Source organism: Moschus berezovskii, chromosome 6 (assembly GCF_049115385.1).
Source record: "Moschus berezovskii isolate FMDL1 chromosome 6, NW_MosBer_1.0, whole genome shotgun sequence".
NCBI classification, from domain to species: domain Eukaryota; kingdom Metazoa; phylum Chordata; class Mammalia; order Artiodactyla; family Moschidae; genus Moschus; species Moschus berezovskii.
In genome coordinates, this window is record NC_142465.1 from 35,577,100 (window position 1) to 35,593,109 (window position 16,010).

The following is a 16,010-nucleotide window of genomic DNA, read 5'->3' on the forward strand; positions in this document are numbered from 1 at the left end:
GTAATGTGATTCTATTTGTTTATGAAACAGTCCTGACGCAGACCTTTTTATGGATGAGATACAGAAAACTTACAAAATGTTCTTAAGGTCATAGAGATGTAAGACATAGAGTTGGATTTGGGCTCAGGAACTTGACATGTGTCCAGGTTTGTCATATTCTTCGTAAGGAAATAGATGTCTAGGTCATTCCTTGGAGAAGGAGGTCTGTAACATATAACATGGGGTACCTAAAGTCTTGTTGCCCTTACATGTATTTAAGTTTTTTAAATGTTGGTTAATTGCATAAATACTGGGATTGATGGAATATTGAAAATGATATGGAGAGAGGCTCAGTATTTCCTCTGTTCACTGAATGTGGGAGTATTCTTCATGGCCAAATGCAGATGGGGTGGAGTAGGAATTGAATACTCAGTAAAAAGTGGCAGAAAGACCATTGGTGTCTAGACAGGCACCTGGACAGGGGAATGGTGAAAGTTGGAGGAAACTTGGAACTTTTCGAATTCAGATATGTTCCCCCAAACCTTTTTAGACTTCTACCCCTCTCTATCTGTGTGCTTCACATCATCAGAATTTGTTGGGGTCAAGGGGAATTATTAATAGGAACAAACTGAACTTTTTGTAGTATGTGTGGTATGACATCCTAGAAGAAGAGGGTTTCCTCTGAGTTACCATTATCTGCTGTTTAGTATGTTCTTTGGTGTACTCTGATCTGCTCTGCACTATCACTCTGATAGTGATAGATCAGCTATCTCCTCTGGTTGGGTATACTTTCCCCATCCACCTTGACCGTTATGTTACACTTCCATCTGTTAGTCCCAGGTTTCATTGCACTGCTGGAGCCCAGGCCAGTGTGGAGCTTGAACCCAAGGTGTAAGATGTGCCTGATCCCAAAGTCAGCATAACTAACTGAGGTTAGAGATTCTTCCCAGGTGGCTGCTCAGGGTAACTGAGCACAAAGGCCTCAGTGTATGGAAAATGTGGTCCTAGGTCAGGGAGCTCAATCTCCAGCAGATAGAAAGTTGATGAGAAGACAGGAAAAGAAAGGTGGATTAGCTTAGGGAAAGACTGGGACTAGGAAAGAGAGAAGAAAAACTTTAGAGCAACCGTAGTGGACATTACCAAGTTCTGGGCTTTTTCTGACTCAGATTTCCTGTCGCTCTGGTCTTTTCATGGTGGACTCTCATCTGGACTGTGATGGTCTCTATGCCGATGGGAATCAGTATTTCTGTATCCTACTTATAGAAAAAGCAAGACATCCTTTTTTCTTTCTGGTTAGAAGTCATACTGAGAGCAGAAAACTGATTCCCCAGAGTATCTTCTTAAAGGCAGAGGCTTCAAGACACGTATCCTCTGAGCTCTGAATTTGTCCTGGCTTTCTCTCCTACAAATTACACGAGAAGACAATCAAATCCTTAACAAAAGATGTGAAAAGATCGTCTCTCCAGGGGACTCAGGTTCAACCATTTAGACTTCTCTTTATTTAGTTTCCTCTCTGATTCTAAATGCAATCATATGAGAATTTGTGATATGAGTGACTCTCACATATAATCCTTCAGAAGGGTACATACAGATTAGGCAGTCAGGAGTTGGCTGACTGAGCCTGGAATCCCAGATGGAGGAACCAATGTCTTTTTTTTTTTAAAATCTAAGTATACTTGACTTGGTTTCAGGTGTAGAACTTAGGCCAATGCCTGTTATTCCCTGAAGTCATAGCCTGCCCAATTTGAAACTCATTAACTAGACAAGTTGAAATTTGTAAGAGCCTCAGGTGATTCTATTAAGTATGGTCTTTTGGAGCTTCTGTGTTGAAGTTACAGCCTAGGATGAGAACTCTGTCCCAAAATATAGCACCTGCCATATTGAATATTTGTGCTAAAAGAATTTGAGAAATGGCTTGTGCAGGAGGGACTTTCTGATTTTCTCTGAAGCAGATCATAAAGCCCTCATATGAGAGGTGCCCTACCCAACCTGGAGGAATGGGTCATCCTTATCTCCAAAGATGAAGAGGCACAGAAGAACCTGAATGAACTGGCCTTACTAATCACATTCTTCCACTTCCAGTTTGCTACACTTAGCTCATCTTTGTCCTATGACATCTTTCCATGACTTTTCAGTCTTTCCATATATACAATCAGGCTTGTACCCTTAATCAGATCTCCCCATTACTGGAGGTATTAGCTAACACGATGGCAGTAATCATAGAGCAATATATGTGTATCAAACCAATACATTGTACACTTTAAATTTCCACAGTGTTATATGTCAATTATATTTTAATATAGCTGAAAAAAATCACTTGGGTTTACCTGTTTCTTCATGTCTTCATTTCTTTATAAAGCTCGCATGTCACATAAAAATTAAATAAATCTGTATGCTTTTATCTTGTTAATCTGCCTCTTGTTACAGCAGTCCTAGTAATGAACTTAAAAGGGTAGAGAAAAAAGGTAGTTTTTCTCCTAATAAGTGTAAATATACTAATTGACTTCAGAATGCATGGATTCATACAGTATTTAGGGAATTATTTAGTAATCTTTCTTCTTTTAATCTTCAGAAATTCTAAAGACCAGAATTCAAAAGAGACAGAGACAGTAAAGAACCTAGTCACAACACAATCCCCTTGTTTTAATTGCTACCTTCTCACCTACTTATAAATAAATATGTCTTTCAAAGTACACAAATTAAGATATAAAATCAACATATTTTAAGTACTGTCTTACAGTACACTAGACAAAATTCTTTTAAAAGGCTAAGCTTTAAAACAAATATAATTGTCATTCAAATATATTATTTGGCACGGTTATTATTTTGAACAGTTATAACATTGAAAACAGATTTAGAGCTCACTAAAATATATATTCTATATACACACATACACAGATTTTACTGAATACAGATTTGATATCCTAGAGGAATGTGGACCATAGAGTAAATGATTTTGGATGTGAAGATTATTTTCAAAAAAAGGTAAAGAAACACTCTTCTTTGCATTTTATGTTTGAGGTAGTGATCTGCTTTACCTGAGTGTGTATCCTTGAAGTTCTGATGCCATATTGACTTTCATTGTGCTTTTGTGAACTGCAAGATAAGAAATAGTCATGAACACCTAATGGTCCCATGTGACCTTCTGCTGAGGTGCTTATAAAATACTGTTATTTTGGACAGTAGTTCAGGCAAGACTGACTATTTCTAGTACCCAAGCACATTTATGTGTTGGTCAATTGACCATTTCCTGTGGCAACTCATTTTCCTGTATTGGAGAAATATAATTAAAAACAGAATTTCCCAGTCCAGAAAACTTCTCCACAAAGGTAGAAGAGAAAGAAAATATTTTTACTGTTGAATAATTACTAATCCAGAATGTAACGTGCATCAAAGAAAATCTGCTAGGAGATCATACAGAAAGTCTCATTTATTTATATAGCTGAGCAGATACGATTTGTTACATACTTGTTCTTGAGATAAATGATAACTATTTACCAAGTAAGAGAATTTAAAGCATTATTTCCTACTCATAGTTCATCTCAGATTCACCTGGTAATTGAGGTGGCCATCTCTGTTTGCTAATTGGCTTTAGCTAAAGGAAAAATAATCTTCTTACATCTATAAGACGGTTTTGGAGGAAGGCACATATTGCATTCACTTACTTCCTTGATGACTGTAGTTCAGAGAGATGGCTTTCAGGTCCACGAGAAACACATTCCTCCATAATAAAGCTGGTAAGAAGTTTATTTAACTTTTAAAAATATTTGTGTGCATTTTAGAGTCAGAGAAAGAACTTAAAATAATTCATAGTAAATGCTCTAAGAAGAGGGTGGGAGGAGAAGTCTCCTATATTTTCACAGGGAAAAATAAGCCTCTTATTTTTAAGTTGTGTTTGCCCTTACACCTGTCACTGTTCTCCAAAATCAAGCCCCATTTCAGAAACTTTGCAGAATGTGAAGGGCTCTTTTCCACCCAGACTATCTTTGGTCTTACCTCCGTGGCTGCTTAAAAGGCTGTAGATTTTCATCCCTATCTTGCTTGTGTAACCCATAGCCTGGAACATGCAAATAAAGAGGAGAATCAGTCACCTTTTTCAGCCACCTAAATCATAGAAGAACGAACACCCAAAAAAGATGTCCTTTTCATTATAGGGAACTGGAATGCAAAAGTAGGAAGTCAAGAAACACCTGGAGTAACAGACAAATTTGGCCTTGGAGCACGGAATGAAGCAGGGCAAAGTCTAATAGAGTTTTGTCAAGAGAACGCACTGGTCATAGCAAACACCCTCTTCCAACAACACAAGAGAAGACTCTACACATGGACATCACCAGATGGTCAACACTGAAATCAGACTGATTATATTCTTTGCAGCCAAAGATGGAGAAGCTGTATACAGTTAGCGAAAACAAGACCAGGAGCTGACTGTGGCTCAGATCATGAACTTCTTATTGCCAAATTCAGACTTAAATTGAAGAAAGTAGGGAAAACCACTAGACCATTCAGATATGACCTAAATCAAATCCCTTATGATTATACAGTGGAAGTGAGAAATAGATTTAAGGGACTAGATCTGATAGATAGAGTGCCTGATGAACTCTGGACGGAGGTTCGTGACATTGTACAGGAGACAGGGACCAAGACCATCCCCATGGAAAAGAAATGCAAAAAAGCAAAATGGCTGTCTGAGGAGGCCTTACAAATAGCTGTGAAAAGAAGAGAAGTGAAAAGTAAAGGAGAAAAGGAAAGATATAAGCATCTGAATGCAGAGTTCCAAAGAATAGCAAGGAGAGATAAGAAAGCCTTCCTCAGTGATCAATGCAAAGAAATAGAGGAAAACAACAGAATAGGAAAGACAAGAGATCTGTTCAAGAAAATTAGAGATTCCAAGGGAACATTTCATGCAAAGATGGGCTCGATAAAGGACAGAAATGGTAGGGACCTAACAGAAGCAGAAGATGCTAAGAAGAGGTGGCAAGAATACACAGAAGAACTGTACAAAAAAGATCTTCACGACCAAGATAGTCACAATAACGTGATCACTGACCTAGAGCCAGACATCTTGGAATGTGAAGTCAAGTTGGCCTTAGAAAGCATCACTACGAACAAAGCTAGTGGAGGTGATGGAATTCCAGTTGAGCTATTTCAAATCTTGAAAGATGATGCTGTGAAAGTGCTGCACTCAATATGCCAGCAAATTTGGAAAACTCAGCAGTGGCCACAGGACTGGAAAAGGTCAGCCTTCATTCCAATCCCAAAGAAAGGCAATGCCAAAGAATGCTCAAACTACCGCACAATTGCACTCATCTCACACGCTAGTAAAGTCATGCTCAAAATTCTCCAAGCCAGACTTCAATATGTGAACCGTGAACTCCCAGATGTTCAAGCAGGTTTTAGAAAAGGCAGAGGAACCAGAGATCAAATTGTCAACATCCGCTGGATCATGGAGAAAGCAAGAGAGTTCCAGAAAAACATCTATTTCAGCTTCATTGACTATGTCAAAGTCTTTGACTGTGTGGATCACAATAAACTGTGGAACATTCTGAAAGAGATGGGAATCCCAGACCACCTGACCTGCCTGTTGAGAAACCTGTATGCAGGTCATGAAGCAACAGTCAGAACTGTACATGGAACAACAGACTGGTTCCAAATAGGAAAAGGAGTGCAGGCTGTATATTGTCACCTTGCTTATTTAACTTCTATGCAGAGTACATCATGAGGAACACTGGGCTGGAAGAAGCACAAGTTGGAATCAAGATTGCTGGGAGAACTATCAATAATCTCAGATATGCAGATGACACTACCCTTATGGCAGAAAGTGAAGAGGAACTCAAAAGCCTCTTGTTGAAAGTGAAGAGGAGAGTGAAAAAGTTGGCTTGAAGCTCAACATTCAGAAAACAAAGATCATGGCATCTGGTCCCATCACTTCATGGGAAATAGATGGAAAAACAGTGGAAACAGTGTCAGACTTTATTTTTTGGGGCTCCAAAATCACTGCAGATGCTGATTGTAGCCATGAAATTAAAAAACGCTTACCCCTTGGAAGGAAAGTTATGACCAACCTTGATACTATATTGAAAAGCAGAGACATTACTTTGCCAACCAAGGTCCGTCTAGTCAAGGCAATGGTTTTTCCCGTGGTCATGTATGGATGTGAGAGTTGGACTGTGAAGAAAGCTGATTGCCAAAGAATTGATGCTTTTGAACTGTGGTGTTGGAGAAGACTCTTGAGAGTGTCTTGGACTGCAAGGAGATCCAACCAGTCCATTCTAAGGGAGATCAATCCTGGGTGTTCATTGGAAGGACTGATGCTAAAGCTGAAGCTGCAATACTTTGGCCACCTCATGCGACGAGTTGACTCACTGGAAAAGACTCTGATGCTGGGAAAGGTTGGGGGTGGGAGGAGAAAGGGACGACCGAGAATGAGATGGCTGGATGGCATCACCGACTCGATGGACATGAGTTTGAGTGAACTCCGGGATTTGGTGATGGACAGGGATGCCTGGCGTGCTGTGATTCATGGGGTCACGGAGAGTTGGATACGACTGAGCGACTGAACTGAACTGAAATAATAGAATCAGGTATGATTTTCTACCACTGTATGTCCAGGTGAAACTTGCATCTTTGAGGAAGAAGGTATAAATTATGGAGGCACATTTTTCATTTGTGGAACCGATGCATACCTAATGTCATCACACAATTGGTGTGGCTTTTGTGGTATGGGAGACTGTAACCCATGATTTACTAACTTTCACAGAAGGATAGGTTCCACTATCCCTGGCATGAATGAAGCAACATGATTTGGGTAAAATTTCCATGAAATGAAGTTGCAGTCCTATTAGCTGAAACACTTGGTTAACTCTTTAGAACAAATCAGTAGCTGCCTTAATTCTTTATAATCTATTACTGCTGATTGGTCATTAGAAATCTAGTCCTATTGATTCACATTTCTCTAGATTTTACATTGGCTAACAAAGGAGGAGTAGGGATATAAACAACAAGGGTACTCAGTCTATTTGCCTGACAAAGGATTTGTCCTCCATGATAAAGCACATCAAAAAGAAGTTGACCAGTGGTAGTATACTGAAAACACAGAGCACGCTAGCGATCTCTTCAAGAAAATTAGAGATACCCAGGGAACGTTTCATGCAAAGATGGGCACAATAAAGGACAGAAATGGTATGCACCTAACAGAAGAATAGGATATTAATAAGAGGTGGCAAGAATACTCAGAAGAACTATACAAAAAAGATCTTCACGACCCAGATAATCATGACGGTATGATCACTCACCTAGAGTCAGACATCCTGGAATGTGAAATCAAATGAGCCTTAGGAAGCATCACAACGAACAAAGCTAGTGGAGATGATGGACTTCCAGTTGAGCTATTTCAAATCCTAAAAGATGATGCTGTGAAAGTGCTGCACTCAATATGCCAGCAAATTTGGAAAACTCAGCAGTGGCCACAGGACTGGAAAATGTCAGTTTCATTCCAATCCCAAAGAAAGGCAATGCCAAAGAATGCTGAAACTACCACACAATTGCATTCATCTGACATGCTAGTAAAGTAATGCTCAAAATTCTCCAAGCCAGACTTCACCAGTATGTAAACCATGACCTTCCAGATGTTCAAGCTGGATTTAGAAAAGGCCGAGGAACCAGAGATCAAATTGCCAATGCCCTTTGTATCATTGAAAAAATAAGATAGTTCCGGAAAAACATCTACTTCTGCTTTATTGACTATGCCAAAGCCTTTGACTGTGTGGATCACAACAAACTGTGGAAAATTCTTAAAGAGGTGGGAATCCCAGACTACCTGATCTGTCTCCTGAGAAATCTGTATGCAGGTCAGGAAGTAACAGAACTGGACATGGAACAACAAACTGTTTCCAAATCAGGAAAGGAGTACATTAAGGCTGTATATTGTCACTCTGCTTATTTAACTTATATGCAGAGTACATCATGAGAATAGCTGGGCTGGATGAAGCACAAGCTGGAATCAAGATTGCTGGGAGAAATATCAATAACCTCCCATATTAATAATATGCAGATGATACCACCCTTATGGCAGAAAGGGAAGAAGAACTAAAGAGTCTCTTGATGAAAGTGAAAGAGGAGAGAGAAAAGGCTGGCTTAAAACTCAGCATTCAGAAAACTAACATCATGGCATCTGGTCCCATTATTTTATGGCAAATAGATGGGAAAACAGTGAAACAGTGAGAGACTTTATTTTTGGGGGCTCCAAAATCACTGCAGATGGTGACTCCAGCCATTAAATTAAAAGATGCTTATTCCTTGAAAGGAAAGTTATGACCAACCTAGACAGCATATTAAAAAGCAGAGGTATTACTTTGCCAGCAAAGGTCCATCTAGTCAAAGCTATGGCTTTTCCAGTAGTCATGTATGGATGTGAGAGTTGGACTATAAGGAAAGCTGAGCACCAAAGTATTGATGCTTTTGAACTGTGGTGTTGGAGAAGACTCTTGAGAGTCACTTGGACTGCAAGGAGATCCAACCAGTCCATCCTAAAGGAAATCAGTCCTGAATATTCATTGGAAGGACTGATGCTGAAGCTGAAACTCCAATACTTTGGCCACCTGATGTGAAGAACTGACTTATTTGAAAAGACCCTTCTCCTGAGAAAGATTGAGGGTGGGAGGTGAAGGGGATGACAGAGGATGAGATGGTTGGATGGCATCACCAGCTCAATGGACATGAGTTTGAGTAAATTCTGGGAGTTGTTGATGGACAGGGTGCCTGGCGTGCTGGACTCCATGGGATCGTGAAGAGTGGGACACAGCTAAACAACTGAACTGAACAGAACTGAAGTAATTTTAGAAATTCATTTCATATTTATCGATACAGTTTTTTAAATGTTGTATAATTTGTAACCTACAAAGGTGAATTACAAACTCTCTAACCCAGATTTTAAATGCTAGTGCATAATGAGAAAGGAAATCATGTGTGCAAGATATAGGAGATACGTGCAGCTTCAAATATAAGATATGTTACCTCCAAGTGACACTACTGTAATATTGTGTGACTCATATTCATTTTGTAAGTAATCCCATTTTTGCCTTTAACTAAAGTGATTTCAGCACTTGCCTTTAAAAACTCCAGGCCCTCTAGATGCTTGTCAGAGAAGTCTCAGTAAAATGAAAAGCATATAATGGTTCTTACCTTTTAGTTACAGAAAAGCAAATACTATTCTATGTGAAATGTGTCATTGTAAGGCTGCAGAACTTGAGACACAGCTGCTCTGATGTATGAATGTAACCTTTAATCTCCAAAAGGCAATAATCTCAATAGGCTGTCTTATTTCATGGTGTGTTGCCTTGGAAATAAAATTTAGAGTGACATTCTGCTTCTGAAAGTTAAGAGGTTTTGATATTCATTTCTTAGGGCAGAATAGGATAATTGGAATCCCTTTCTTCTGTCACTTGCTGTAGTTGAGAACAAAATTCATGAATATGCTGGATTTACTACTCAGAGGGTATTAGTCTTTCTTACTTAAATTGAGCAATATCAAGAACTCTAACCATGTTAATAATCTTGGACCCAATTATTTGGACTCTGAGAAATAAGAGAGAGAAATAAGCATGAGAGAAAACTTCATGCTCAAAATTGGTTAATGCAGTAATGTTTACCACAGCAAAACTCTGCCCTCAATACAACTTGCAGCAACATGACAAAGAAGTTGGTATTGTGGTAAAAGGCTGAAAATATGTCTAATATAGTGGAATTTTTACATTAGATTTGGGGGGTATACTTAATGATGTACGTGTGCGTGCTCAGTCATGTCTGACTGTTTTGCAACCCTATGGACTGTAGCCTGTCAGTCTCCTCTGTCCATGGAATTTTCCAGGCAAGAATACTAGAGTGGCTTGCCATTTCCTACTCCAGGAAATCTTCCTGACCCAGGGATCAAATCCATGTCTCCTGCATTGGCAGGCAGATTCTTTACCACTGCACCACCTGGAAAGCCCATACTTAATGACACTGAATAATAATTGAAAATTAGGTTTTTGAAAATTGAAAGTAATGGGAAATGTTTATGATATCATTCTTGGTATAATTATAGTGTTAATAATAAATATATCAAAGAATGCATACAAAAACATTTTTCTGTAGAACACATTTCAGTTCAGTTCAGTCGCTCAGTCGTGTCCGACTCTCCGCGACCCCATGAATCACAGCACGACAGGCCTCCCTGTCCATCACCAACTCCCGGAGTACACTCAAACTCACGTCCACAGAGTCGGTGATGCCATCCAGCCATCTCATTCTCTGTCGTCCCCTTCTCCTCCCGCCCCCAACCTTTCCCAGCATCAGAGTCTTTTCCAGTGAGTCAACTCGTCGCATGAGGTGGCCAAAGTATTGCAGTTTCAGCTTTAGCATCAGTCCCTCCAATGAACATCCAGGATTGATCTCCTTTAGAATGGACTGGTTGGATCTCCTTGCAGTATAAGGGACTCTCAAGAGTCTTCTCCAACACCACAGTTCAAAAGCATCGATTCTTCACCACTCAGCTTTCTTCACAGTCCAACTCTCACATCCATACATGACCACGGGAAAAACCATTGCCTTGACTAGACGGACCTTGGTTGGCAAAGTAATGTCTCTGCTTTTTAATATACTATCAAGGTTGGTCATAACTTTCCTTCCAAGGAGCAAGCGTCTTTTAATTTCATGGCTGCAATCAGCATCTGCAGTGATTTTGGAGCCCCAAAAAATAAAGTCTGACACTGTTTCCACTAGAAGGATAGAAATAAAATTATTTCTGTGTTACAGTTTTAGTTAGGTAGTTGATCTATTTTAATATTTTATTATTTAAATATTTACACAGAAAATGTCAGTGTTAATAAAATATAGTTCAATAATCATTTATAATTTGAGTCAAAAATATAGTGTATCAAATTTTAAATGTTTTAAAATATCTATGGCATATTTGTATTCTTACTCTAAATTAGTGGGAAAAATTTAGTGAAGACATAGCAACAAAAATTGAGTAGGCATTATGTTTTGTATAAAGTAAAATGTTAAAAATAGCAAAACATAAGGAACTTCAAAAAGATTTAGTGAATCACAAACGAATATTGCACATTTGATGAAACTTGTTAAAATATGCCAATACAAGTAAGATAAATTGGCCAAAGTCCCCGCAGAAGCAAAACAGGGACATAGATCGAAAGTGAAACAGAATGTTAAAGTGGGCTGAAACATATTTACCTTGTGTGAAAATCTAAAGTTTGGTAATTGTAGAAAAGGTGTTTTGCAAGAAGAATTGATAACTGGCAAAATGGCTTTTAGGCAAATATCTTTTCTGGTGAAAAGTCGAAGGACTTCAGCAGAATTTGTTACTGAGTCTGAGCTCGCACTCCTTGCCACATAATAGGCCAATAAATTGAGAGATGAATTGCTGAGACAAGGAATAACAACTTTATTTGGAAAGCCAGCAGACCAAGAAGATGGTGGGTTTGTGTCCCAAAGAACCATCTTCCCTGAGTTATTAAAAGAATTCAGCCTTCATTTATACCACAAGGAGAGGGGGTCAAGTCAAATACTTCCTTGTTCCAGTCAGCTTCCTGAGCAGATGTGTTAATTTCTTCTTCCCTGCAGTCATTCACCTGGAGAAGGCAATGGCAAGCCACTCCAGTACTCTTGCCTAGAAAATCCCATGGATGGAGGAGCCCGGTAGGCTGCAGTCCGTGGGGTCGCTAGGGGTCGGACAAGACTGAGCGACTTCACTTTCCCTTTTCACGTTCACACATTGGAGAAGGAAATGGCAACCCACTCCAGTGTTCTTGCCTGGAGAATCCCAGGGAAGGGGGAGCCTGGTGGGCTTCCGTCTATGGGGTCACACAGAGTCGGACACGACTGAAGTGACTTAGCAGCAGCAGCAGTAGCAGCAGCAGCAGCAGTCATTCACAGGTGGGTCTGGTCAGGATATTTCCTGTGAGCTAAACAAAGGTATTTTAACTTGATGCTCATCATTACCTGGGAGGCAAGGTTCCTAGAGATGGACCATTATGTATAATTAAGCTTATAGGCAACATCCCTTTAATGATTAACTTGTAACAGAATACAAAGTTTCTTCTGTGTTACAAAGGTAAATTGAGGGTCCTTGGTGGGCACAGAGACACAAAATGGGAGACATAGAGAAAGAGAAAGACTAAAAGGATTCCCGATGCTCTTAAGCCCTCCCACCCTAATTTGAAAGAAGTTACCACAGGCTTTGTGTAGGAGCATATTTTTGTATTTTGCTTCATTGTAAAGTTTAGGACATAAGTTTTTCTTCATTATCAATCCCAAGCATTGATGCAATGAATTTCTTAGATTCATACTTATTCTAGGACAGACAGAAGTTCTGCTTTTGACTGTTGTTTAACCATCTCCCTCTCTAGACTGATTCCTTCTCTGATGTTTTTTAACACTATTTGCTCATTTTGAATCCTTTCCCTTTCCACATCTCTCATCATTCCTTCTCTCCACATCACTACAACTTTAATCCCTTTTGTGCTGTATTTTTGTAGTAGAAGTATCACATTTATAAATGTACTTAGTGTGAAAGGAAGAATTCTAAAGATAGCCCCTGAAAGTTCTCACTCTCTGGTTACTGCTACTGCTACTGCTGCTGCTAAGTCGCTTCAGTCGTGTCCGACTCTGTGCGACCCCATAGATAGAAGCCCAGCAGGCTCCCCAGTACCTGGGATTCTCCAGGCAAGAACACTGGAGTGGGTTGCCATTTCCTTCTCCAGGCACTCTCTGGTTATCAAACACTAATTTAGAAACTGCTGCAAAGGGATTTTGTAGATGTAATTAAAGTCCCAGATTAGTTGATCTTAAAATATGAGAAAACTAAACTAAATTATACAGGTGGTCCTAATCTCATCCTAGGAGCCCCTTTGAAGCAGAATATTATCTCCAGGTGTAGAAGAAAGGAGAGTGGTTCATCATATGAGAAGTACTCCATATATGCTGGCTGTTTTGAAAATGGAGATTGCCACGTAAGAAGTGAAGAGACTTCTGAAATTGAAAGCAATCCTCATCCCACAGGCAGCGAGGATTTGGCAACCTCAAACCTACAGTTTCAAGGAACTGAATTCTGCCTAGTACCTGAATGAACTTGGAAGCAAATTCTTCCCTGGAGCTTCTAGGTAAGAGCCCAGCCCAGCCAACACCTTGATTTCAGCCTTGTAAGATTCTAAACCGTCTAGTCAAGGCTATGGTTTTTCCTGTGGTCATGTATGAATGTGAGAGTTGGACTGTGAAGAAAGCTGATCACCAAAGAATTGGTGCTTTTGAACTGTGGTGTTGGAGAAGACTCTTGAGAGTCCCTTATACTGCAAGGAGATCCAACCAGTCCATTCTAAGGGAGATCGATCCTGGGTGTTCATTGGAAGGACTGATGCTAAGGCTGAAACTGCAATACTTTGGCCACCTCATGCGACGAATTGACTCTCTGGAAAAGACTCTGATGCTGGGAAGGGTTGGGGGCGGGAGGAGAAGGGGACGACTGAGAATGAGATGGCTGGATGGCATCACCGACTCTATGGACATGAGTTTGAGTGAACTCTGGGAGTTGGTGATGGACAGGGAGGCCTGGCGTGCTGTGATTCATGGGGTCGCGGAGAGTCAGACATGACTGAGCGACTGAACTGAACTGACTGAAGATTCTAAACAGAGAACCCAGTGGAATCCACTGACGTTTTTGACCTAGAGAACTGTATGGTATTAATGGGTGTTATTTTAATTTGATAAATTTGTGATAATTTATTATGGCTGCAATAGAGAACAAGTATACCTTCCCTGGCAGCTCAGCGGTAAAGAATCTGCCTGCAGTTCAGGTGACACAGGAGACTGGGGTTTGATCCTTAGGTCTGAAAGTTTCTTTGGAGAAGGTAATGGCAACCCACTCCAGTATTCTTGCCTGGAGAATCCCACGGACAGATCCTGGGAGGCTATAGTTCATAGGGTTGCAGAGAATGGGGCGTGACCGAATGAGCATGCGCCGAGCATATACCTGGCAAATTGCAACTCCCATCTGTTGATCATATTTATCTACTTACGCCTGTCTCTGTAGGCACTACCTTGTAACAGGCTTGTGCTCAACCCTATAAAGCCCAAGTCTTTGTTTTTCCTTTTTCAGAGGTTCAGGATTTTTTATTCCTAGAAAAAAAACTGCCCCCCAGACACATCAATTCAAACACAAAATTGAGAACAAAAAATATTTCAGGGTTTATCCTAATTTGAGTGATTTTCAAAAATGTGACTCATAAGGAGACATGTCATTAACTAAATCTAGGAAACTGAGGTTTTTCTCAGTCATATGTTCTGTCTTTGAGTAGGATTGATTCTGAGCCATGGCAAGGAAAATAGCTCCTAAACTTTACCTTGATAATTTTAAGAAGGGAGAATCAGCAATGCACAGTGCTATGTGTGACAATAGGAAATCAGGAACTTCTTAATGTCTGTCTTTAGATTTCTTGCAGTTCTCTTCTGCATTCCCTTCATGGTCTATCTCTTTCATGCTGTCTGAGACATTGTAAATATTTTAGAATCGTTATTCTCAGAGCTGCTTTCACCTCTTTGTTCTTCAAGCTGTAGATGAGAGGATTCACCAGGGGGGTGATTACACTGTACTGTATGGAGAGGATCAACTCCAGAGGCGAACCTGAGGTTGGCATAAGATAACGAAGAATGGCTGAGCCATAGAACAGGATCACTGCAGTGAGGTGGGAGGAGCAGGTGGAGAAGGCCTTGCTTCTGCCTGTGGTGGAGCTGATGCTCAGGATGGTGGAGACAATGCGGGTGTAAGAGAAGAAGATCAGGAGGCAGGTCCCAATGGCATGCAGGAGGGCAGAGGAGAGCAGCATTGCAGCATTGGTGGAGACATCCGAGCAGGAGAGGGGAAAGAGGGAAGGCAACTCACAGGAGTAGTGGTGGATGGTTTGAACCTCGCAGAAGTCCAAATCCAAAGCCAGGAGAATGTTGATGAGTGCATCCAGAAAGGCCACGACCCAGGAGCCCCACACCAACCTCACACACAGCTGTTTCCTCATCACCTGTCTGTAGAGCAGCGGGTGGCAGATGGCAGCATAGCGGTCATAGGCCATCGCTGAGAGCAGGCAAGCCTCAGTCCCGGTAGTGGCAAACACAAAGAAGACCTGAGCCATGCATCCCTCTACTGAGATGACTTTGCTCTGAGACAGGAGGTTCTCAAGCATCTTGGGTACAGTGACTGAAGAATAGAAGAGGTCTTGGAAGGAGAGATGGCTCAAGAAGAAGTACATGGGTGTATGGAGGGTAGAGTCTGTATGGATTACAAGTATTATCAGCAGGTTCCCCAGAAGAGTCAGAAGGTAAATCATCAGGAACAGGACAAAGAGCAGAGCCTGGATGTGGGGGTCGGTAGACAGCCCGAGGAGGATGAACTCTATAATGCTGTGATTCCCTGTGGCCATTTATGGTCACTGTTCTTTAGAGAAAAATTAGGACGAGGACTGAAATTTCTTCTTTCTACAGCAGTTTCCAGAAGGCATTGTTCTGTGTTCTTTCCTTACAGAGTCAATCCTTGAACAACATGGGTATGAATCATGGCAGTCCACTTATATTTTTAAATAAATATAGTACTTGTGTTTTCATTTTACAGATCTTTAAATTAACTAAGTGTGAGGAAAAGATTTATGCTAGATTAGAGATCACAATATGTGCAATCAAAAGAGCTACTCCTGAGTTCTAATTTAACTGTTTTAGCTTCCTGCCATTGTATGCCATTTATCGATGTCATTTTTTAGGTTATGAAAATATGATAACACATTTACAGGAGACTTGGAAAATACTGAACAAGGTTACATACAGTTTCACTATATATCACAATTTTTTAAAAAATAGATAAGATTTTTAGTTAGAGTTTCAATATCAAACTCTCAAAAACGAATAGAATACAGAGAAGTAGAAGAGATATAGTAGACTTGAAAACCACTGTGAACCAATTCAACATAATTAAGATTTATACAGTTTTCCCCAAC

General features: G+C 40.3%; 1 protein-coding gene across 1 annotated transcript; it reads right to left on the bottom strand.

Moving 5' to 3' along the window:
• Nucleotides 1-14,489: 14,489 nt before the first annotated feature.
• Nucleotides 14,490-15,443, bottom strand: LOC129536665 (olfactory receptor 8S1-like). Its single transcript, XM_055395707.2, has one exon. It carries the CDS (start codon nucleotides 15,441-15,443, stop codon nucleotides 14,490-14,492), a length of 954 nt encoding a protein of 317 aa, XP_055251682.2.
• Nucleotides 15,444-16,010: the final 567 nt, after the last annotated feature.